Source organism: Coffea arabica, chromosome 1e, assembly GCF_036785885.1.
Source record: "Coffea arabica cultivar ET-39 chromosome 1e, Coffea Arabica ET-39 HiFi, whole genome shotgun sequence".
In the NCBI taxonomy this organism is placed as follows: Eukaryota; Viridiplantae; Streptophyta; class Magnoliopsida; order Gentianales; family Rubiaceae; genus Coffea; species Coffea arabica.
Genome location: NC_092311.1, coordinates 9,764,013 through 9,790,407, shown reverse-complemented (window position 1 = coordinate 9,790,407; position 26,395 = coordinate 9,764,013). Strand labels below are relative to the sequence as shown.

At 36.3% G+C, this 26,395-nt stretch overlaps 1 protein-coding gene and 1 non-coding gene across 2 annotated transcripts; one reads left to right on the top strand and one right to left on the bottom strand.

The window, feature by feature from the left end:
• Positions 1-2,693: 2,693 nt before the first annotated feature.
• LOC113700780 (G-type lectin S-receptor-like serine/threonine-protein kinase RLK1) lies at positions 2,694-5,494 on the bottom strand. The gene has a single exon (XM_027221228.2). The coding sequence runs from the start codon at positions 5,389-5,391 to the stop codon at positions 2,965-2,967; it is 2,427 nt and encodes an 808-aa protein (XP_027077029.1). The 5' UTR covers positions 5,392-5,494; the 3' UTR covers positions 2,694-2,964.
• Positions 5,495-25,692: 20,198 nt separating this feature from the next.
• Positions 25,693-25,799, top strand: LOC113719559 (small nucleolar RNA R71). Its single transcript, XR_003454920.1, has one exon. It is a non-coding gene; the product is annotated as a small nucleolar RNA R71 (small nucleolar RNA).
• Positions 25,800-26,395: the final 596 nt, after the last annotated feature.

The following is a 26,395-nucleotide window of genomic DNA, read 5'->3' as shown; positions in this document are numbered from 1 at the left end:
CCAACCTTATCAGGAAGGCGGCAGATTCTAAGAAGCTCGCAGGGATGCAAATTAGTAGACAGGGACCTAGTATAACACACCTTCTCTTTGCGGATGACTCTGTGATCTTTTGCAAAGCTAATCTGGATCAGGCAAATGAGTTAAGGAGGGTGCTGAAAGTGTATGGCATGGGGTTAGGTCAGGAGATAAATTTGGAAAAGTCTTCCATACTCTTCAGTAAGAATGTCAGGCCACAATTGATGGACGAGATCTGTCAAACCATGGGGAATATGCAAAGAGTTAGTCAGGGCAAGTATCTTGGACTACCAATGGTAGTTTCAGGATCAAAACAACAGCTTTTTGGATTTATTAAGACTTCCATACACCAGCGAATGCTAAAGTGGAAAAACAGGTTATTAAGTGCAGCTGGTAAGGAAACAATGCTTAAATCTGTGGCTTTAGCTATGCCAACGTACACCATGTCCTGTTTCCAGCTGCCATCCAAATTGTGTAAGGAAATTAGTTCCTTAATGGCAAATTACTGGTGGGGGGAGGCAAATGGTAAGAATAAAATACATTGGTGTGCATGGAAAAAGCTTACTCGAAACAAGTACATGGGAGGTTTAGGCTTCAAAGATCTGATGGCTTACAATACAGCTCTCCTTGGCAAGCAGGTGTGGAGGATGCTAACACAACCTAATTTGCTGGTTAGTCAAGTCATGAAGGCAAAATATTTTCCACGATCATCTATATTCAAGTGCAAAGTTCCCAACAATGCTTCTTGGATTTGGAGGAGTCTTATGGGGGCCCGGGAGTTGGTGGAACAAGGAACCAGACGCAAGATAGGAAATGGGAGGAAAACTAATATCTGGGAAGATAGGTGGATTCCGGATACACTTGATGGAAGAGTGACAACCCCGAGAAATTCTGATAATGCACTTCAGCAAGTACATGAGCTAATTTGCCAGAAAAGATGGAATAGAAATCTAGTCTTCAAACACTTTAATAAAAAAGATGCAGAAACTATCTTGACAATCCCTGTTAGTTTAGCAGGAAAGGAGGATGCAAACTTTTGGATAAAAGGGGCTGGTGGCCATTATTCAGTCAGCTCAGGGTACAAGCTACTGGTTATGAACAAAGATATCAGGCAGCAAAGGAACCAGCTGGAGGGTTCTACAACTCTGGAAAATCAATCCCAAAGGTTATGGAAGGACTTATGGAAACTGAAGGTGAAGCAGAAACAGAAGGTTTTCTTATGGAAATGCCTCAACAATGCACTGCCTGTGCGAGACATCATATTTCGTAGAATTAAAGTAGGTGATCCCATCTGCAACAGGTGTGGAGAAGACAGGGAAACTATTGAACATACCCTTTTGAATTGCAGCAAAGTTAAACAGACATGGAAGCTGGCCCCCATTCAATGGGAAGGTATGATGGAACACCAAGGCTGTTTCAGAAGATGGTGGATCGAAATTTTAGATGCAAGAACCAGAGCTGAAGGATGGCAACATATTGCTCTATCAGTCCATATTCTCTGGCAGATATGGAAAGACAGAAATGAGGAGGAGTTCAATGGTAAGGAAAGTCATCCATGGAAGACAATCCAGAAGGCGCACCAGGAATGGTTAGAACTTGGGGAAATAGATAGGAAGGGAACTAGTATGAGCACAGATGAAACAGAAGCTCTACATCAACAGAATCAGCAGCGAAATCCTGAACATGGGTGCTTGATATTGAGGATAGGAATAACTAGAGATATGACAAAGTCTTGCTTCGGTATTGGGATTACTTTGCAGGAAGGAAATCAAGGTGCAAAAAGAGGTTGGACACTACGAGAAAGCAGTTCAGGTTCAGGACTGCTAGACGAAGCAACTGCACTGAAGCTAGCAATGTGTAAAGCTGCGACTTTGCAATTCAGGGATGTGCAATTTCAAGTGCCAAACCGACAGCTCCTCAATCAGGTTCGAACAGCAGGTGTAAGCGATATCAGATTGGCTACTGTTGTGGACGATATTTTACAACTCAGAGATTTGTTTCATAAGTGCTCCTTTTGCCTAGTTCATAATGATAACAATCAACTAAGCACTAAGCTTAGTAAATATGCCTTGGGCATTATTCTAGATGAGGAACATTGGTTTCCTTAGTGGCAAGTAAAGCCGCTTGTAAAGTTCATTCGAGCCTTTGCTCGTACTTGTAAATCTTTTGTCAAGTAATACAACCAATTATCGTTTCGAGAAAAAAAAAAAAAAAGAATTCATCATCATTGAGGGGTCTTCTATAGTGACTGCCATTGCCATTACTTAATAGCAACCAAACGGGTAGTAAGTGCGATGGAAGTAACAAACTAACGCGCGTTGTGCACATACTCTCATACTTGATAAAATTCTGTAAAGAGACGTTTCATTTTTGTAATTTCTGCTGCATGTGAAGTACAATGAATATACCTATAGGACGAAGGGCATGTTAGCCCAACTATGAAAATTAGGAAATTATTTTTGTAACATTTAAAATTACCAAGATTTATGATTTTTTTTTTAGAGAGAGTACAGATCAATTGTTTAATACGAGTAATATACTCAACTAATCATGCAACCCTAGCTTTGTTATTTTTCAATTGTCCCTAAATGCTTTAGGTGCATCAACCCTAAATTTTTATAGTTGACGTTGTTTTATAAAATCAAAGGTAACAGACAGTAACAACTGCATTCAGACGCTAGACAGTAATAATTAGACCTTTTCATATTAAATACACACATTCCTAGTATCTTAGGTTAGATACACAAAACCACAAAACTGACCATTCTGTGTACATGATAAGCACTAGAAAACCACCATCACAACAGGATGTTTACATACAGAGAGAATCTTATACATTGGAATAAAGCAGAAAAAACAAGAACAAAGAAAAAAGAGGAAAAAACAGCATAAAAACTGTCCTTAGACATCAAATCGATTGACACAAATTAAACAATAATAGAACTAATCTCAGCCAGGGGTGGAAAAAGGATATGGACATGGGGGCACCATAACTTCCACAATTCCTTCAAGCATCCAGCTCACCTTCCTCATTGTAGGCCTAAGAGATGAGTTTTCTTGAATACACCAAATACCAACCATCACAAATCTCTCTAGCATCATCTTATCGTTTAGAGCTTCTAAATCATTTTCTACAAAAGCATCCAATCTTCCTTCTTGGAAGCAGTCCCAAGCCAAATCAGTCAAAATTAAAAATTCTCCATGACCAATTTCAGTATTCTCCATGCTTCTTCGGCAAGAAATGATCTCTAGTAACAAGACACCAAAACTATAAACATCAACCTTAGCATTAACTTGAGTGCTCCTGAACCATTCAGGAGCTACGTAGCCTTTCGTTCCTCGGATATTTCCAGTGATAGTTCGACTCTGATTAATCATCAAGAGTTTTGCCAATCCAAAGTCAGAAATGCGAGCATTGAAGTACTCATCAAGGAGTATATTTTGGGGCTTTATATCACAATGGATAATCTGAGTACTACATTCTTCATGAAGGTATACCAGCCCCCTTGCAATCCCAATAGCAATCTGAGTCCTTGTACTCCAACTAGTTTTGGGATTATTTAACAGCAGTCTTGCGAGAGTGCCATGGCTCATATATTCATACACCAATAGACGATGTTGTCCTTCATCACAGAATCCAAGCAGGCGGACCAAATTCTTGTGGTTAGTCTGGCCTATTGTTTCCACTTCAGCACGAAATTCCTTGTCAGCATCTTGATCCATTCTGTATAACTTTTTCACCGCAACAGTAGTGTTTCTGGATCTGATTTGCAAGGAACCTTTATAAACAGTACCAAAAGATCCCCTGCCCAACTCTTCATTGAATTCATTTGTAGCTTCTGCAAGCTCTTTGTACGCAAAATAACGCAAATTTGTGTTCGGTGCATCAGTATTTGGATGAGTTATTACCTTCTTTTTGTGGTATATGAAGTAAAAGCCCAAACAAGCAGTGGCAATGAACACCAAAAAAGAGCTTCCGAGAAGCACAGACCCCACAATTATCACAGTTCCTCGGTTTTTTGGCTTTGATCCTGCCGGAACTGGAGGAAAAGTTTGAGGTACAGGAGGAGCATCACTTTTGCGATATTTGATGAAAGCCTTTGCCTGAAGGCTAGTGTCCATCCTCCCATTAGAAAGTGGCAGCTTCTTCTTCCAGCAACTGTTGTTTCTGAAAATGGCCACAGCACAGAAACAGTCCTGCAAACAAGCTTGCCCACAAATAGTTTCATTTGAAGGATTTATTTGCTCGAAGTCAGACAGTGGCCAATCTATATCACTGGCCACCACAAAATTATAAAGGCTTTCTGCGGAGCCCTCCTCTACTTCATCGCAGACAAGAGAAGAGTTTGGCTTGCAGCTGCCGTTCTTGTCATTTGGATCAAGCAATATATACCCTTCTGGACACGCACAAACCGGTCTTCCAAGTTCGAGGTGGCAAACGCTGTTAAATCCACAAGCTCCGCTCCCTTTTTCTCCAGTAATGCTGGTACATATATTATCTGGCATAGACCAAAAAATTGTCCAGTTTGGGCTGCCAGAAGAAGTCCTAGGATGATAATAATGTGTGAAGACCCCATCAAAATCTATTGTTGCCCTATGATAGTTTTCTGATACTGATGGTAATGGTATTGAAACTGGATTGAGCTGTTTTGTTTGATCGTTCCCTTTCCTTATGTACATGGCCCCTCTGCCATCAAAAGTAACTTGGTAACCAGAATTCTGTTCACCTGTAGAATCAGAAGTCTGACTATTGTAGTAGGTAGCTTCATCATCCACATTTGTTGGCACACTTCTGGTAGCAAGCACTAGATTCCCGTCATCAAGAAAACGGAGATAAAATCTTCCTTGGGAGAAGTTTGTTGCTGACTGTCGAGAACAAAGAGAATCGCCAATTACCAAGTCTTGATAGGGCAAAATTGTATCAGCAGGATGTCTAAAGCTTTCCCAGAGCGGGCTACCATCACTCCCCTGGAGGATAAAATTGCCTGTATCATTCATTAAACCACGAACCAGTTGATTAGAACCAACATTAGCACTCCAAAGTTGTATGCCTCGAGGGTCACGGAGTACAAGCCCTGTCTGAGCATCAAGCTTTACAGTCGATCCTCGCAGCACTGGATTTGTTGAATTAACAAACCAAACTACAGTTTTGTCTGGAATTTTGTGATACCATATGGAAAACAAGAAAAGATCCTTATCCTGAACTTGCTGGAATCCAAATGCAAAATCCTCAGTAGGTGAAAGCCAAGGACTAGCAGAATTTTGCCCTGCAGTCAAAGTACTGCCCACAGGGACAATACCATTTTTCTGAGCCAAAGCAGAAATTGGGAAGAGAAATAGGAAGAAGAAGATGAGCTGTATGCATTGGCATGCCATTGCAATAGATAGTTAGTCGTGCTATGGATAACATGCACTACATGTTATGATATATAAATGGAACAATAGGTCGGAAGACTTTAGAGTCAACTCTTATCTAGTACTAGTGTCTGCTTCTCTGCCTCTCTGCCTCAATTTCTATCACTGATTACCCCTTTTGGACCACATCCACATACATAGCTCGAATCTGGTGACTATCTCTAGTGAGTGGTCTTGCCCTTAGGTCCAGTTAAAAAGTTACAAGGACCACCAATGCGGGTTCCTACCCAAAATTTGAAAAGTGATAGAATTATTTTGTAATTTAGGTTACAACTGATTAATCTTTTGTCTTCTGAAAAATGGACTAAATGAAGATTGATAAAGCCGCGGCAATATAATCTAGGAAGAATTTGAGATATAGGGAGATTTTAAGATATGGGAACGAGAAGTTTTCAACTTCATAAGTAGGGGCAGTTTTTGGATAATTTGGTTTTAAGATGTTTGGCACTGTTCAAGATTATCCCATTTCTCACTTTATCCCCTAACCTTTTTTGTCACTTAATCACCTATAGGATAAAATTATCCTTCCATTATTTTGACTTTTCATTTATCTTTTTTCCTTTCCCCTTTTCCTCTCTTTTATTTCTTTTCCTCTTTCTTTATTCTTCGCTCTTCCATCCTTCCCAAAAGAAATCTTTATCTCAACTAAAAACTTCATCTAGAGTTTATAATTGCATTTCCAAGTGAATCTTTAAAAGGCATCAAAAGCTAATTTCGATCTTTGATACGATGCCATGTGCCGCAAATTGCAATTAATGATTATTAATCAGGTCACAAATTCATCTTGTGATATTTTTTTGAGAATAAAATGAGAAACTAGTATGGAATGGGGAAAAGGCAAAAGAATTGAAAGGTTAAAAAATGGTATTTTGAGGATGTGGTTTGAATATTTTGTAATCATTTGAGGAGAAGATAGATCTATGCAATTCTTTATTTTTGGCTTCAATCATTAAGATGGAGTTTTTAGTGGGAAAGAGGAAGAAATAAAGAAAGAAGAAAGAGACAAAGAAAATAAAAGAGGAAAGAAAAAAAACAAAAAGAGAAAAAAAAAAGTTTAGAATAATAGAGGGGCAATTTTGTCCAATAGAGGATAAAGTGAGACAAAAAAAAAAGTTTGAGGTAATGTATGAGATGGGGTATATTTTAAGGAAAATAATTGTGACTAACCCTAAAAGAAATTAGATTTTATGAAATGACTTAACTACCCTTGATTCATCAACTGCTAAGCCCCTTGCAGAAGGCATAAAGAGCTTGCCACTAGACCACGTTGGTCCTTTGGTTTTCCAAATTGACTACCAATTATTTAACTACTCGTACGCATCATTTTAATCTTTACTTTCCCCTTCAAACTCTTTTCCAATAGGACCAAAAAATAATATGTCAAGTATGGATAAGTACATTATACAACTTGCTAAATTGTTAAGCAATTTTCAATTAAAAAATACATGCAAATAAGTAATTCTTTTTTACCCAGTTATTTGAGGATCTAAGGTATAACTTTTTCTAAATATGTTTTAGCCAAATAAATATGTTTCAGCATCACAATTTTTTATTTATACTTTTGCATAAGAGAAAATTATGAAGAAAAGAAAAGACATAAGAAGCCAACGCTCGTTATTGTTTAAAAATATGAACGGAAAGGGTGAACCAAATGGGAATGGGACACAAAGAAAAAATGAAAATGAAAAAAGTGAAAAAGGAAAAAAGAGTTGTACTATCAAGGTTGAGGGGGAGAGGGGGGCAAAGTGCTACTTACCCAAAAGTTCAAGAGGTTTAGAACAATTGATCTCTCTAATAAGATATTAGCACATGAGGAGAATCTCCAAAGATAATGTGACATGATGGTCATATATTGTTTTAAAATTTCTTAAACTTAATCTTTATTAATTAATTTGTACTTAATCTTTTTTTAATTTTTGATATTAGAAGTAATATTGGTCACAAAGTCTATGCTACAACAAATTATATGTTAGCTATGCACATAGTATTGAATTAATACATCTAAAGTTTAGAAGAAAAAATAATGTAAAGGGAGTAGTACTCCTTATTTCTTTTCCTGCATATTAATTTTTTTCCTTTGTTCTATTTGGAGGTAAGGTCTATGTTCTCCTCTTTTGTTTTCTGATTTGAATATCTAATAAAATTTAGGTGTGGCATCCTTCTTCTGTGTGCGGGACTTGCCAAAAAAAATCTTGAGTTTATAAATAACTAATTATTAATAGCTAAAGTAACAAATAAGCTTACGGTAATGGCAAATGCTTAACCAACATACGTAACAAAAAAATGAAAATACTTGCTACTTTGTTTATTTGGTATATACTTTTAAATTGTTAATATATGTTAAAATAGTTAATAGCTAATACATACTTTTAACCATTAAAAATTCTAGTTTGCTAATATATGCTCACATAGTTAAATTAATAGCTATATATGCTTTTGATTATTATAGGCATACAAAATTCTCTCATACCATATAATTTATCATGAAATCCCTGATAGTGTACAGAAATATATAAATAAATAAACTAAAACAATAATGAAATTATAACTAAAAGAAAACTAAAATAGTATAGTAAGCACAATGATAATATCCATAGAAAAGTGAAACATTAGAGAACCAAAAAAACAAAATAATATAATAAAGGTACTTTTTCCCAAAACATTAGTTAAAATGCAAAGTGTTTATTTCGTGAGTTCAAGGGTTAAAGTGTGTTGGGCTTGGTCCTCCTCCTTTAGTGGCCCACGAAACAAAAACCCATTAGTTGATCAAGTTGACTTGACTTGAAGCAAACCTAGTGATTAGTCTCTTGATTACTACTACATCTACGAGTTTCATTTTAGAAACAAGAGAAAAGCTTGAGCCATCGACCGTGGGTGAGAATGAAGAAAGAGAAAGAGGGAGATTGGGGAGAAAGAAGCTAGAGAGAGAGAGAGAGAGAGAGAGAGAGAGAGAGAAATTTTATAATTTCAAGGTCTTGATTGGATGGTAATTTGAAGTCCGATTGAGATGATATATTAGCCATGCGATCCTCTCATCAAACTTTACCCATCAACCGGTTTCAATTTTAGATTTTCATTTCACTTGATATCACTCCTCCAAACCCACTTCTTTGACAATTGTAGTTTTTGGAAAATGAATTTATAGCAATTTCACTTAATTGACATTGATGATGTTGCTGTCATTCAGATGCTCTAAATAGACCTGTGTATACCTATTATTGTGATAGCGGAGATTTTGACTAGATTAGGTCCCTTGGTTTTTCCCAATTTGGATTTTTTTTGCATTAAAAATCTTAGTGTCCGAGGCCTTTTACTTTTCTGCATTTGATGCCATTGCTTAGTGATTTGGTTTGTTCCTAGTTTAATTGGTATTTCGGAAAAGAGTAATTTACCCTGAATTAACTCTGATATTGTGTGCCTGTACTGGTAGTCCTTTTGCAACAAAATAGTATCAGAGCAGTCAGGTTGGTCGACTGATTTGTATCAATTGAAATGGATGATTCAGATAGTGGTTGTCTGATAAAATTGAATACAATTAATTATTAGATTTGGAAGTCTAGAATGGAAGACTACTTTTATTATAAAGATTTGTTCGAATCTGCTCTAAGGGATAAGGGTAGACCAAATGATATGAGTGATGAAAAGTAAACTATTATGCACAGAAAACTGTAGGTAATATTAGAAAGTGGATTGATCAGAGTATTTTTCAACACTTTGCTACTGACACTAAAGCTGATGTACTATCGAAGAAGCAAGCAAGTATGTATGAGAAGAAGACTGATTTAAATAAGGCCTCTTGTCTGAAGCCAATTACTTTGATAAGATGTAAAGACAGTGCAAATATGACTAAGCACTTGAGTAATTTTCAAGGCTTGATAAACCAAACAACTACGTTGAATTTGAACTTGGATGATAAGGTACAAGCTTTGCAGTTGTTCAATTCTTTGCTGGATGTCTGGAAGACAATGGTGCTTTCTGTTAGTAATTCAATTTCAAATGGTGTGTTGGACATGGATATAGCAAAAGCGTCTGTGATGAATGAAGAACTCAGGAGGAAGGAACGAAGAGTTGTGAATGGATCCCAAACCCTAGTGATAGAAAAAACAAGATGGAAGGGGAAGAAGCAAAGCAGAGGATCCCACAATAGGAACGACAGATCCAAAGTCACGAAAAAATGATGCATGCTACTATTGCAAAAATAAGGGACATTACATGAAATAGTGCAGAATCTTGAAATAGGAACAAGTTGAGAAAAAAGGCGAAGAAAAGGCGCAGTAAATAGAAAAAAGAAGAGACTATAGCAGTTGTGGCAACCAATAATGATATGTTTGTATTATGTGATGATAGTCATGTGAATATTATCTATCACGACAGTGATTGGTAATTGACTCGATTGCATCCTATCATGTTACCCCTCACAGGCATTTCTTCTCAACCTACACTGAAGGAGACTTTAGCTATGTTAGGATGAGAAATGAGATCTCGTCCAAACTTGTTGGCATGGGAGACATATATTTGGATAATGATATCGGGTACCAGCTAGTCTTGAGAATGCTTGATATGTTCTTGATATTCATTTTAATCTTGTTTCCACGGAAAACTTTGATGATGAGGGCTAGCATAGCTTGCAAAGTGAAGGCAAATGGAAGCTCAGCAAAAGGAATCTTATTGTTACCAAAGGAAAGAAGCAGAGTACCCTCTACTTGATGCAACCCAAGTTAGAGAAGGGAGATGTGAATACAGTTCGTGATTCTTCCATTAACCTTTGGCATAGGCGACTTGGGCATATGAGTGAAAGGGGAATTAAAAATTTGTTCGCAAGCAGCTTCTACCTGAAATTAGAGGTAATGTACTTAACCTTATATCAACTACATTTATGGGAAACAACACAAAGTTACATTTCAAAATATTTCTCCACCTAGAAAATTAAATCCATTAGAGTTGGTGCATACTGATGTTTGCTATGTGAAAGATAAGTTTTTTGGTGGTTATGCTTACTTTATAACTTTTATTGATAATTTTGTTAGAAAAGTTTGGTGTTTTACTTTGAAATCCAAAGATTAGATTTTGAAGGTGTTCAAAGACTTTTATAGCAAAATTGAGAGAGAAACTGACAAGCAGTTAATGTGTGTAATGATCGCACATCGGCTAGGGAGGGAGTCTGGGCTGCTTTGATAAGTCTGTAGTGGTCTCTCCCACCTCGACGAGGCCTTTTGGTGAGGTAGCCTGCGGGTGCCTATTGTGTTGTCCAGCACCGCTTAGAACAAAACCCACGGCCCCACGGGATGTCAAACTGTGGGACAATATTGTCGAGGGACTGCTAGAGTGGTATCAGAGCCGACTTCCGACCCCGATGTGCCAGCGAGGACGCTGGGTCCCCTAAGGGGGATGGATTGTAATGATCTCACATCGGCTAGGGAGGGAGCCTGGGCTGCTTTGATAAGTCTGTAGTGGTCTCTCCCACCTCGACGAGGCCTTTTGGTGAGGTAGCCTGCAGGTGCCTGTTGTGTTGTCCAACACCGCCAAGAACAAAACCCACAGCCCCACAGGGTGTCAAACTGTGGGACAATATTGTCGAGGGACTGTTAGAGTGGTATCAGCGCCGACTTCCGACCCCGATGTGCCAGTGAGGACGCTGGGTCCCCTAAGGGGAGTGGATTGTTCCACAATATTGTGCCTCGACAATATTGTCCCATAGTTTGACACCCCGTGGTATCGTGGGTTTTGTTTTTGGCGGTGCTGGACAACACAACAGGCACCCGTAGGCTACCTCGCTAAAAGGCCTCGTAGAGATGGGAGAGACCACTACAGACTTATCAAAGCAACCCAGGCTCCCTCCCTAGCCGATGTGGGATCATTGCAATTCACCCCCCTTAGAGGACCCAGCGTCCTCGCTGGCACATCGGGGTCGGGAGTTGGCTCTGGTACCACTCTAACAGTCCCTCGACAATATTGTCCCACAATTTGACACCCCGTGGGGCCGTGGGTTTTGTTCTTGGCGGTGTTGGACAACACAACAGGCACCCGCAGGCTACCTCACCAAAAGGCCTCGTCAAGGTGGGAGAGACCACTACAGACTTATCAAAGCAGCCCAGACTCCCTCCCTAACCGATGTGGGATCATTACAATCCTGTTGCGGTCCAAATCGAAACGTTTAGTGATGCCCTTGAGAAAGCCCAAAGGGTTGAGATTTCAAAAGCCAAATTGAGAGTGTTTCAAGTACGGAAAAGAGATGCACCTAGTAGTAGTCACCCTGAGGCATCTAGAAACACTGTACCACCACCTAAAGTTGGAAAAGGAGCTGGTGGGGTGAGACTACCACTTCCATCTTCTTCTCAGATGCAACAACTAAAAGGAACTCTGTCACAAGGAATTCAGATAAAAAGGGGTCAATCAAGGGTGACGCCCCAGGGAAGTCAAGCCATGAGTTTTCAACCAATCTGTGGATACTGTGGAAAAGAAAACCACACCGAAAATAACTGCTGGGTGCAGGAGCGAAAGTGTTTGCGTTGTGGGAGTGCAGACCATCAGGTTAGCAACTGCTCAAGAAAGCAACCACGAGAGAGTAATAATCGACAAGGATATGGAACTACTTCTGAACGAACTACTGAAGGAGGGAACCGACCACAAGTGCCAACTGGAACATATGCCTCTATTGGTCGACAGACTCTGGGGTCGACCGAGGTAGTTGAAGGTATGAATTTCGAGAACGAAATTCTCTTAAGGGGGAGAGGATGTGAGGATTCATATTTTAATTATTGCAAAATATTCTTAAATTGGTCATTTAAAAGTATTTTTGCATGTGAGTTACTTAAGTTTTCCCAAATTGCATGAATTTCTTGAAAATGAGTCTAAACAATTGGTTCTTTAAACAATTATTATTTTAATGACCAAATTGATTTGAGTTGAATTATTTATGGTGATTTTGATTGTTATATATACTTGAATTATCATATTTTAAAGTTTTAGAGTCGAATAAGTTGAATTTTAAAGTTCGAGTGAATTCCTTAAGTTCGACCCTTGTGCGCCCGCGTGCCGAAATGGCCCCGACAGGCGTATTAATTTGCTTAATTGGAGATTTAAGAATTTGATATTAGACTACTAAGAATATACTATTAATGCACTAGAGGAATTACCTCGGAGGTTGAGTGCACAAAAGTAGCAAACGAGAGCGAAAAGTGGTCGCGTGAAACCCTATTCGGACCTAGCGAGGTTTGACCTTGAAAACTTAGCCTTTAAGCTTCCTTTTCTCCCCAAAAACACACATAAAAAAAATCTGAAACAATCTCTCTCATCTCTCTCTCTAAATTTGGCCCTCACCAGAAAAAAATAAAGGAAGAAGAGCTCTCCAATTTTCTGCTCAAACCTTGCACCTAATCCATCAAAGTTCCTCATCAACTTGTGGGTTTTCATCCTAGCTAAGTGGAGGAGCTGATTTTGTGGCTTTGAGGGTGGATTGGGTGGTTGATGGTGGTGAAAATTGGGAAGGAAAATTCTGATTTTTGCTAGGTTTCATAGCTCCAAGAGGTAACACACAAAATCCTTGCTTTCTTGGTACATTTCTAGCTTTGAAGCTTGTAGCTTCCTTATTGTTGTTATTAGTTGAATTTGGTTGGTTGATGTGGGCTTTATGAACTTCCACCATTGTTGTTTAAGGGCTGTTAAGATGTTAATGTGTGTATGAGTGTGATTTTGATGAGTTATAATGGTAGAAACTAGAAGAGGAAGAGAAAAGAGGGAAACCGAGAGAAGGGAGGACTGCTGACCGAATTCTTGACCTTCTTGTGACAGCCCCATCTCCCCCTAAGGCGAACCAAAGGGTTCGGAGGGCTGCCTACCCAACTCTTGTCGGGACTCACTACAAAACTCAAGCATGAATATAATCGATGGTTCTTAAAAGCTCAAACGGAGTATATTATATCCACCAGTCCAACATATCAAAGTACCTCTAACAGTCCCTCGACAATATTGTCCCACAATTTGACACCCCGTGGGGCCGTGGGTTTGTTCCTGGCTGTGCTGGACAACACAACAAGCACCCGCAGGCTACCTCACCAAAAAGCCTCGTCGAGGTGGGAGAGACCACTACAGACTTATCAAAGTAGCCCAGGCTCCCTCCCTAACCGATGTGGGATCATTACAATCCACCCCTCTTAGGAGGCCCAGCGTCCTCGCTGGCACATCAGGGTCGGGAGTCGGCTCTGATACCACTCTAACAGTCACTCAACAATATTGTCCCACAGTTTGACACCCCGTGGGGCCGTGGGTTTTGTTCTTGGCGGTGCTGGACAACACAACAGGCACCCGCAGGCTACCTCACCAAAAGGCCTCGTCGAGGTGGGAGAGACCACTACAGACTTATCAAAGCAACCCAGGCTCCCTCCCTAGTCGATGTGGGATCATTACATATGAAGTAAGAGAAGTACAGTTATCATTGTGACAGTCAAAGTTCCATTCATTTATGTAAGAATTCTATATTTCACTTTCGAACCAAGCATATTGATATGAGGTATCATCGGATTCGAGATGTTTTGGATTCCAAGTTATTGACACTTGAGAAGGTTCACACTAATGAAAATGATACTGATATGTTGACTAAGTTATTGCCTAAAGAGAAACTCTTGTTTTGCAGATAGAAAGCAGGTTTAGTGGAGCTCCCAAATAAGTTGGAGTGGGAGATTATTTGACTTGTTCCTCATCATTTGGTGGCCCATGAAACAAAAACCCATTAGTTGATCAATTTGACTTGAAGCAAACCCAGTGATTAGTCTCTTGACTAGTACTAGAGCCACGGGTTTCATTTTAAAAACAAGAGAAAAGCTTCAGCTGCCAACCTCGAGTGAGAACAAAGAGAGAGAAAGAGGGAGACTGGGCAGAAAGAAGCTAGATAGAGAGACACAGAGAGATGTTTGAAACTTCAAAACCTTGATTGGATGGTAATTTAAAACCCGATTGAGACAAAATTTTAGCCTGCAATCTTCTTGTCAAGTTCTATTCTCTTCGCTTGTTAACACTCTTTCAAACCCACTTCTTTGACAATATTAGTTTTTGGGAGATGAATTTGTATCAATTTCACTAGGTTGACATTGATGATGTCGTTGTCATCTAGATGATTTGAATAGACGTATATATGCCCATTATTGTGATAGGGAAGATTTTGATTGGACTAAATACTGTGATTTTCTCCAATTTGGGTTTTTTATGTTAAAAATCTCGGTGTCCTGTGCTTTTAACTTTTCTGATTTTTATTATTATTGTTGGTTTCGTTGCTTGGTGATTTGGTTTGTTTCTATTTTAATTGGTACTTGGGAAAAGTATAATTTTTCTTGGGTTAACTTTGATATTGTATGCCTGTATCGATACCTCTTTTCCAACAAAGTGCAAGTGGAAACAAAGCTCAAAGATTTAGTGTGTTTAACCAGAAAAAAAGGTGAAAAAACCTAATAGCAACTTATAATTCAACTTACATTTTTAGCGTATAAGATGCTTGAAAAAAAAAGGCTATCTTATGATACAAAGTTTTTATTTAAAGAAAATAAACATTTTGAGACATATTAAAAGAGTAAGGAATAAAAGGACAAAGAGAGTACTCAAGCGGGATGTCAAGTGGAGGAAGAATCATCTGTTTTAGAATAAGCAACCAAGGAAAACAAATTTTTAGTTAAATTACTAAGTACTTGCTATTTCTTTTATTATCACTCGAATTTTTACCTAAAATATCCACATAAAACTTTAGGAAAAAAAGAAATACATCTTAAGACTAAAATGAAGTACTGAAAGACCAGCGTGCATTAACATGACTTCGATAATTAAACTTTGTTATACTTTTCAATTTTCTGCATTACAAATAGAATGTATGTTGTTTCTGTTGCTGAATCCTATAGTATGATTAATTTATTGGTTGAAAATATATCCTTGGTGAATTTCTTGATTTTTTGGTGACCATTGGGTGATCCGCCCTGGGGTTGAACCTGCAGAAGAAAGGCGCGGGCTAATTCCCGCAAAATAGGTCCATGCCAAAATCAATTTAGGGAGATTGGGGAGAATAGTTGGCCAAAAAAAGAGCATGGAAGTTAAAAGTTCTGGAGATCAAATCCTTCTTCCTCGAAGGTATGTGGTATTTGTACCGTGAGCTTGATAAGTGAGTGAGGTAATGGCACTATTTGCTATAGTATCCCATGCAAACATACGAGGTTGTAAGATGAGATGGCACGCGGAAACTTATTCAGTACTTAAACTTTTAGCTTATAAACTTTTAAACTTTAGTGACTCATTGAGTTACTTTTACTAGTTGATACTTGATAGATATGTCTATTGGCACATTATGTGACATCTATCCTTCTCAATTTTATATGTCATAGTACTAGAAAATTTCTGGCTGTGCAAGGCATAGCCAATGTCCAATATGTTAGGTCTAAATGATGGAAAACTTTCGTGACTTTCATTTCTAAATGTATAGATTGTCATATCTAAATTTTTATGTGATACGAAAAACAAACTACTCATTTGAAAGGGTAAAAAGTTTTCGTCAGAATAAATAATGATTCATCTAAATCCAATTGGACATTTAATTAATGTTCAACCTGTTATGTATGAAATATAGTTGTCAGAATCCAAATTATACATGAGGATTGATAGTTCATCTATAGATGTATATAAAGTCATAAGTTATTTTGTAGACAAATTTCTACAAATTTTAAACTGTTGACACAAAACTATAGATTCATCCTACTAGAAAAAGTTGTATCACATATAAGTATTAGAATGCACTATTCTATCAAAAGATATTGGACTAGATGATTCTAATACTGCATTTTGAGAATAACAAAGTTATAGACCTAACTATCATACTGTTCTATGGTAGTAACAATAGCATGCATTATTTTATCAAAAAGTATTGAAACAATAGATGCTGATATGATTCTAGAGCTACTTGTAGTAAATAATTGTTTCAAGTTGCTAAGCAAGGTGCTAGTATATCTAAGTAATAGAATACATTGCTCTATCAAAAGATATTGGAGCAATAGATGATATTGGAGCAATGGATTCTAACACTGCACTTGAGCTATGATAGACTTGTATACCAGAATACCAAATTCTTTTATAATAATAGCAAAAGATTGTAGTCAGAGTTCATAGGAGGTTAATTCTCTTCTTCTTGCTGTTTGAGCTTCTTTACTGGGCATGTGGTAGCTTTGTCAGTTGAAGCACTTTTGGATGAATTTATGACAGCAGCAGTGTCTTCAACTGTCTTGTGGCTCTGTGCTATAGTATTTGTGAGGGCTATCTATTAAGCCTCTACTTCAGTGAATGTCAGAACTCTTTTTGTAGCAGTTGGTTCAGCAATGAATATTCCTTTGTTAACAGTGAATTTAGCTATTTCTTCAAGCACCAACTTTGCAGTTGGTGTGAATATTTGATCTTCTAGTAACTGCTTTTGTTTGCTGCTTGATGATGTGGCAACTTCCAAGGGTTGGATAGTTATTGGTAGATCTAGTAGAGGTAGTGGTGCCTTAGGGAGCTCATTTGTGGTGTAGGTTTTGGTGATTGTGTTTCTCCTCTAACATTATCCTTGGAAAGTTGTCTCACATATTTAAAAAAAAAAAAGATTAATTTGTACTTTCTCATGATGGCAGAAATTTCTTGATTCATTATTAGCCCTTGATATTAGAATAATGAATTTTAGTATTTGTATATTCATGTTTGTACATATGAGCAACAAAAAATAACTTAAAAGTGAAGTTTAGTACTATACATGTTCTTTTGCTTCTCTAAGTTGGGTAGCAGTCAATTGTATTAATATCTATACTTCTTTCCATATATCAGACATTGAATGATTCCCATTGAATTAGTTAGTGTTATTCCAATTCGGCACCTTAAATAAAACATAATAGGTTTAGTATATAGTAGTATACAGAACGTGAAGGAATACTTTTTTTACAAGTTAAATATACAATGATACCTCAGTTCCACTTTAGTTTCTTGTTTGCTTGATGAACATCTTATGATTTAATCTGCGTTTGGCTCAACAGTCTTAATGTTAACTGGACATTTCCACTTATCCATGCTGCTTTTTGCTATAAATGAATTAAAATTTCAGTATATTACTATTTTATTTTTCAAAAATTTAAAGTATAAAATGATTAGATTGACTGGTTAGGCTAAGAAATTGGATTGTTCTAACAGTTGCAAATGAAGCCAATCATGAATGGTGTTGATATCCTCCCGAGTTGGTGGTGGCAGCAGCAATGTTGGATTCTTGTATGCTTTTGCTTCCAATGGATTTTTAACTTCTTCTTTATGGATGCTATACCTATACTATATTTTCATAATATAGAGTAATTAGGATGATTAATTGTATATGTATTTAAAGAATAGGGGATAGATAAAATACCATTGACAAGGTGACAATCCCCGTGGACTAGTGGATTGATGACAATGCCAAATAGTCTTATTGTGCTCAAAGATAGACCTATTGAAACGGAGAAAAAGGATTTTTATGTATGAGAAATATAAGTCATATATGGTTGGCATATAATAAATTCCTAAGGTAGGTAGGCTTACTATTGAAAATGGAAACTTTTACTCCATAGCAAACACCATAGGAACACTGGCAATGGTGTTAGCAAGGATGTTGCCTTCGTATTCTTGGAACTCATTCCACAGAGTAAGTAGTATCAGTTTTTTCCTTTGAATAGAAAGAAGTTAATCAAAAATATGATGTTAAAATATAATCATATGTTAAATAGTAGAGAAAAGCGAAATTTCTTACTCTTCATTTACAATTACAAAGTCACTTGTGATTGAATTTGGAGTTGTCACTTTGACGGGTTTCAAATATGTGTACAAGTTTAAATCTAAAATAAACCCGTTTGCTACAAGCATACAGGTCAAATTAGAAGTACGAGGTGCGTCAGGGTCGATCCCACAAGGAGCGTCTAATCAATTACTAGGTCCTTGGCTTACTCTATTATCTAGACTAATATCAATTAAAAGCAATAACAAGCAACTAATTTACTAATTAATACTTCAAACTACTAACTTGTAAAGAAAGACAAATGGAAAAGATACTCTAAATGCTAAGGTTCTAGGTTGTAGAGTCCACTAATGGTCCAAAAAGGCAAGTGAATGAATTTACCTTTTATTACTATTCTTTTCTAACTAGGGATTCATTTCCAATATTAACCAAAACTCATTCTTATGATGAAATGGTATTAACTAACCTAGTCTTCCCTACTCTCATGGTGACGATCTAAATCTAGTTTATTTACTACATGAAATGTTCAAGAAAATCCACTTAAGTATATCTCTACTCTCTTGAGCCTACTCCTTAAGTTCCATTTATCCCTTTCCATTATTATTACCAATTATCATTGAGTAATAACAACTAATAGCCTGCCATTGGTGATCAAACGACAAGTAATAGAGCAAGAATAAATGGACAAGTTATTACAAGAGATAACGAGTGTAAACCACATTCAATTCATATTCAAGGAATCATTAGTTTAATCTACTCTCTAAATCTAGAAATTTAGTTTCATGTATTAGATAAAACAAGTAAACACTAAGATTCATTGCTTAGACTCATATTGCACAAAAAAAATAAAGAGATAGTTGAGAAAGGTTAGCCAAATGATGAGCAAACTCCCAAAAATCTTCTATTTCTCAACCAAAATGAGTTACAAATGAAATATTTCTCCAAATTCTTCGTACACATTTCTCTATACTGGTGAGAAAAAAATACCTAGTCTAAGTGCTAAGAACTAAAAGCTCTTTTTTCTTGCTTAAGACATGAATATATAGATGTTACAAGCCAAGAAATGTGACTCAAACTATCATTATTATAGCTGCAAATGAGCTGCAAAAAGTTCGTAAAAAGAAGTGAAATTATGGAGGTGAAATCAAGTTGGACAAGTTGTAGCCTCAAAAGTTGACTAGAATCTCTCCAAGTAATCCCTCCAAAGTCCAGCTGGATTTCTTGACCAGATTCCTCCCTTGTTTTTCTTCAAATTTTGATTTTTCAAGCCAACTCATTGCCATGAATCTCTCCAAGCAATTCCTCCAAAAAATGGTTGGATTCCTTTGAGGATTCAAGTCGACTTCCTTTTTCGACAGGTTTCTTTGTTTTCTTTTTCTTGTGACTCGAATCACCCTTAAAACTCGCCATCCTCAAGAACTTTAGGATTCTAATCAACTTAATATAAACCTCTTTCTTGTCCAAAATGAAGTCCAGAGCCAATTCCTACATAAATCATGAAAATGATGCGAATAAAAGAGACATAAACCACTTAAGATTCTAATAAACTTATTAACCACTTTTTAATAAAAAAAAATGACTTGTTTCATCTTAAATATCCCAAAAGTGACTAACAATGACATGATTTCTCATCAAAAAGTCACTCAAGTTTGTCACTTATCAATTCCCCCTCACTTAGGTCATTGCTTGTCCTCAAACAATCGACACAAAATCAATAAAAATGAGTTAAGAGTTGAAACATTATATGCATTCTTTCAAATTCAAGTTCTGTTCAACTTGGCAATCAATCATCATACAATTATTTAAATCACTTCAAGTACTCATACTATCAAATAAAGGGAAGATAATTATACCCGAATTTCAATAATTTAAACACAATCTCTCACCTTAACTTAATTTCACAAATAAGCAAATCACATAGTCAATTGATGCTTTTCTCCTCTTACAATCATTTTCATCATTTTTTTTGAACAACTAAGAGGTACTTTATTCATAAAATTCTTACTCGAATAGCAAAAATGTCTTTTGATTCGAAAATTGACACTTTTCTATGAGGATCCCCAGTTACTTAACATTTCACTATTCAAGTTGCTTACATACTCTTAATTTGAGTATCTTTTTATGCTAGTGTCAATATTTGTAGATGGCAACCCCTGGTTACTTAGTACAAGAATCATTGGAGTAGGAAAAAAAACTCTTATTCTCACTTCTCTTCTCTTTTTTTTTCTCTCTTTTTTTTGATGAACAAGCTACAATAACTAAACATGCCTTCTTCGTAAAACATAATTAATATAAACAAAGGAAGAGATTAGATTTTATTAACTATACAATTGCCCACTTGTAAAATTTAATAAAGGGCAGAAATCTCATTCATCATGTAAAATATAGGCATCATTTTCCCCACTTTATAAGATATACTTTCTAAGAAACAAAAATCCTAATTGCATAATAACTAATTCCAAATGAAATGAGGACTAAATTTTCTAAGATGCACATAATTGTTTCAACATGTAGAAGAATTAAAATTATAATGGATGGAACAATTTGACCCAATTAACATAAGATAGCAAAAAGATAAAACTTTTTGGGCCAAAATGAAATTTGTCAAAATATTTTGGAAAATTTTTGACACAGTTTCCCCATAAGAATGGACGAAAGTCCCTACCAACAAACTCAAATTTGATAAAAAAAATCACATAACATTATTTCCAAATATCAATCCAACATTTCACAAGCATTAACAGGCATAAAATCCCATCACAAGGCATAAAATTGCAATTTCAAATAATTCCCCTCCCTCACACTTAAACTACACATGGTACTCAATGTGTGAGAAGTAGAGAACAAAATGATAAGAAATAATACTCCTCTTATAACTTGTGTTTTCTAAGTCCAATGCCTTGTGATGTTGTTCTAATCCCATCAAATCTCAAGCACTACTGCATAATTGAAGATGACTTGGATAAAAAGAGCTAAAACAATACAAAAAACAACTAAAAAGGAAACTAAAATGCAATGAGAAGGGGAATCATGCAAATTGGGAAAGGACAAGGGGAAATGAGATGATCACTCACTTAAGTAGCCACTTGGTCAAGCGAAGAGGGTGGAGTCAGTGGTGCATTGTTGCCAAGTTTAACCTTAGTGCATCAAAAATGCTCAGAGTTCCTTTTATGCTCTCTTCAACTCTTCTTTACCTTGGCCTCGATACAAAGCAATTTGTCCATCTTTTCGAAAAAAGATCAAGCGTCTTGAGGTGATAGAGGAGGATGTGAGGAGGAAGGAATGGTTGAAGTCGGTTGGGAAGTTGTCTCAACCCCTTGAACTTCTTTTAAATATGCAATTTCTACTTCTTTCTCCTGTCGAGCTTCACCTTGAACGTCACCTTGAGTTGAAGGGCCACTAATCTCTTTTGCCTTGAAAAGATATTTGCAAAAATCCAGTATAAACACATCTTTCTTCTTGAGGCGCGTAGGGATAGCATTAGTGAAATTCACTCCAGCCCTTTGAAATGGCAATGTTAAGAAACGAGCATATAGGAAAGCATGTTTGACATCATTATTTTGAACAATTGTCCACATGTGGTTGGTGATAATGCTTCATAATGGAATACTTTGGAGATTGCCTAATCCATGCTCCATTTTGTCTAAGAAATAGAAATCACTAGTGTGCGCCTCATTAGTACCACTCGCTCGTGGAATAACATTGGAGGCAAACAAACAGATGAGAAGACGATATGGCTCCTTCAAAGTGGAAGTTAATACGGAATATCACCCGATTTTGCAAGTGGCTTTATACTCAACTCCCAAGCGTACAAGTGCCTCTACCATGTTCCATGAGTCCGAGTCACGATGTTTAAATACTTTCTTCAAATCAACCTTATACCTAGCATCAGGAACATGAAGAAAATCTTTCAAATTAGCTCGATGGATTCAGCCTTTGGTTCATTGTCCTATACTCATAATTTCTCATAATTTCTCCTATACTCATAATTTTATACCTATACTCGTAATTTCTCCCCTGTTAAAGTGGAAAGACTGCTTGCCTTCCACGTTTGCATAAAATTCACGGACAAGGTCTTCATAACAACTGTTTGGAAGATTAAAGAAATTCTCCTATTTCAGCTTAGCAAAATATTCCTTAAGATGGTACACTTTCTCAACATCAGGAGTCACATTCTTCTCTAGTAATACCTTAGCTGCCAATCGGGGGTTATACCATACTTCATTTTTGGCCAAGGTGAACAGTGTTCTATCATATGTAACTTGCTCCACTTGTTCAACTTCTTGTTTTTCTTGTTGATGAATCTCCACTTCGAATGATGATTCCTCTTCAAGAACAAGACAACTACTCGTTTTTCTTTTGGTACGTGGTGGCCTAGAAGTAGACATAGAAGCTTCACCTTTTCTATTGGGAGATGGAGATTTCACCCCGACATTCTTAGTGCGAGCCTTGTACCTAAATAAAATTACAAACATTAATTTCATTGAATAGGTACTTAATTAAATTAAGTATAATAAGCATATGCTCATATTTACCCTTCTCTTAAAAGAGGCAAAATAGTTAACTAACTTACATAACAAGTATCAATCAATATCATAAGTAAGCACAACTATTAACTTCAACAAATGATCTATTAAATTCCCAAGTGAAACACACAAATACAATAAGAAATAATTCCCCAATAATTCAGGTGCAATAATTACAATAGAGGAAGCAATTATGCAAACTCCAATTGAGGCAAACACACTACTCACTCACTTATTAATGACCTAATTAAGCATAAATAAATGCTAAATAGCATCTTCGAACATGAAATTTTGGCTTAAAAAGATTATAAATTAACTATTCCATAAATCCTAGAACACTCATGCAAAAATCAAGAAATAAGCAAACTATGCACAATTTTAACATGTAAATATCATAGTACAAATAACCCATCTTCACAAAATTATTTCCAAGCAATTTAATTCAACACATTAGCGAATAATCATCACAATTATATCAAGTCACATTAAGACCAAAAATTAGCTAAAAATTACCAAATTCACTAAATAATCACATACCCATGTATTAATTATCACCAGTAATCATCAATAACCTCACCAAAGAATTTTGCTTCCCTTGCCAATGATTTTCGGTTGGAACTTGGCTGGATTTACTATAGAAACTTTGATTTCTACAGTTTTTCCTCCAATTTTCTATTTGGCTAAGTTTCTGCAGTTTTTCCTCCCTATTTGGTTAAGTTCCTGCTCTCGTCCGATTTTCAACTAATTTCATGTTCTTCAAGCAAAATTTGAATTTAGCCCGAGAAAATGCACTTTTTCAATCCAATACATTTAGAAACACAAGATCATGCATTACTATAACACAAATATGAACTACATTAAATGCATGGAATGCATGAATTAGACATGAAAGCTCCTTTTGCCTCAATGTATGCACTTTTGAACTTGAGATGATTTACATGAACCTTGTTATGGCCACCTACAAAGCACACAAAACACTGGTGAAACAACTAAAAATATATCAAAAACAAGAAATCGTTAGGTTGCCTCCCAACAATCGCTTTGTTTAAAGTCGTTAAGTTCGACTCAAAATGATTCTTCCTTTAATAGTAAATTGGGGAGCAATGCCTTCCCCATGGATCAAAGCTTCCAAACCACTCCACTTGGTGATGAACATGGTATGAATCTCCATCATTTAACACCCTCAAAAGCTTAAGAGGTAAGTTAGGCAAATCGTAATTTTGCTCATAATCACTTATAAGTAGAAAATACTTACCCTCCTCAAGATGATACCACTTTTTACCTATATTCTCTTGGACTTGAGTTGGTATAGGCTTGGATTGCTCTACAATTGCTTCATCCAAATGCTCAATACCTTAAATATGAAAATCATATTGAATCAAACTTGAAGAGTTAACCTCTTCACATACCTTTAAAGCACTTTTTTCATTACATGAACCATGTAAGTCAAGATCAATTGGTTCACTTTCCTTGGCTTGATAGAACTTGAATTCTACAATCTCACCATTGACTCAAAACATCATCTTACCTTCTAGAACATCAATTATACTACCTGTCATGGCTAAGAAAGGCTTTTCTAAAATAATAGGCATTTTCGCATCTTCTTCCATATGTAAGACTATAAAATCCAGAGGTATAATAACTTGTTTCACTTTTATAAGCACATTCTCCAAAATACCTATAGGATATTTAATAGACCTATCTGCCAATTGCAAAATGATATTCACAGCCTTTACTTCCTTCAATCCTAACTTTTGAGCAATTGAGAAAGGAATAAGTAAGACACTTGCACCTAAATAACATAATGCATTAGTAAAATTTAAATCACTAATAGTGCAAGCTATTGAAAAACTTCTACGATCATTCATTTTAGGAGGTAGTTTATTTTGAATCAACGTGTTATATTTCTTTATCAATGCAATTGTGTCATTATCCACAATCTTCCTCGTCTTGGATGTAATATCCTTCAAGAGCTGTGCATAGGAAGGAATCTGCTTAATGACATTAATCAAAGGAATGTTAATGTGCAATTATTTGAAATTTTGAAGAATTTTTTCAAACTCCCTATCTTTATTGTCTTTTGTCAACTTGCCAGGAAAAGGAATAGAATCATTAGCAACAATTGAAGTAGGATACTCAACGTCAATAGCTATATGATCTTTACCCTTCCTTTCTACCTCTTCTTTTGCTATTTCCTTATCCTTGGTCTCACTCCTCTTAGCAAGATTAGGTTCCTCTAAATGTCTACCACTTCTAAGCATGATTGCATTTACATGATCTCCAAGATTAACCTTGGTCCTACTAGGAAGCTCACCCCGGTTGCCTAACATTGATGGCATTGGCCAACTTCTATACATAGTTGTAAGTGGGTCCATCTTCTCCTCAGTTCTTTCAATCTTATCACTAGACCCATTAGCTAGCCACTTGAATGCCAATTCCTAAGCCAGTTTAGTCTCCCTAATTGGTTGCCTTGGTTGGAAGTCAAATGGGTTTGTAAGCCTTTGTTGATTATTTGGATATTTCCATCCAAAATTTAGATGATTTCTCCAACCCAAATTGAATGTGTTTGAGTACAGATTGTTTTGTGATGATCGATTGTAATTATTGACAAATTGCACCTATTCAAGATCAATACATTCATTAGTTTTATGATCCCCTCCATATGTGGCACAACAAGCAAAACTTACATTGGATGACGAAATAGCACCAACTTCGGCTTGTTTACTAAGCAACTTAATCACATTGTTCATTTGGGCACTCAACATGTTAAGAGTATCCATTTCCAACATACCTGCTTGCCTTCTTAGATTACCTCTCTCATTTGCTCATTGATAGTTATTGGCTGCCATTTCTTCAATGAAATTTTGGGCTTCCTTCGGTGATTTACCCATTAATGTTTCACCTGTGGCTGCATCAATTATAGTTTTAATTTGAAAAGATAAGCTATTATAAAATGTTTGGATTATAAGCCAATCGAGAAGTCCATGATGTGGACATTTTCTTAAAAAATCTGTAAATCTTTCCTATGCTTCATAAAATGACTCACCATCATGTTGATTAAAACTAGTAATATCCATCCTAAGTTGGAAAATATTTATTCAAAAAGTCTCGAGACAAGGCATCCCAAGTAGTAAAAGTGGTAGAAGAATGAGATTGCAATCATACCTTAGCTTTATCATGCACTGAAAATGGAAATAATCCATGTCTAATTGCATCTTCACTTACTCCATTCATCTTGATAGTGTCACATATCTCTGAAAGCAATTTTAGCACATATAGAAAAAATGTGGGAAGAGGAAGAGAATAAACACACAAACATATACTCAACTATTTATTAACTCAAAACTTAATAAAAACAAATATTAAGTCGTAGCCTTTCACTCACGATAATTCATAAATCTCAACTATGAGACTTTCTCTCAAACCTATTTTTTAAGACTCAACTCAACTCTCCAAGTAACAACCTACTAAACTGGTAGTATTTATAAACTACAAAGTTTCATAAAACAAAAACAATTGTAAACTGAAACTTATTTGGAAATTAATTTGAGATTTCTTAAACCAATACGGAAACTAAACATACAAGACACCAAAACAATAAACTAAAAGGATTAGGAAACTAAACACAGCTTGGTTTAATTTCCTTCAATAACAGTGAAGGAAAGTACGCATGTACATGTAA

Bases quoted from the DNA above. Each gene is read 5' to 3' on its own strand.
- LOC113700780 (XM_027221228.2), bottom strand. From the start codon at position 5,391: ATGGCATGCCAATGCATACAGCTCATCTTCTTCTTCCTATTTCTCTTC.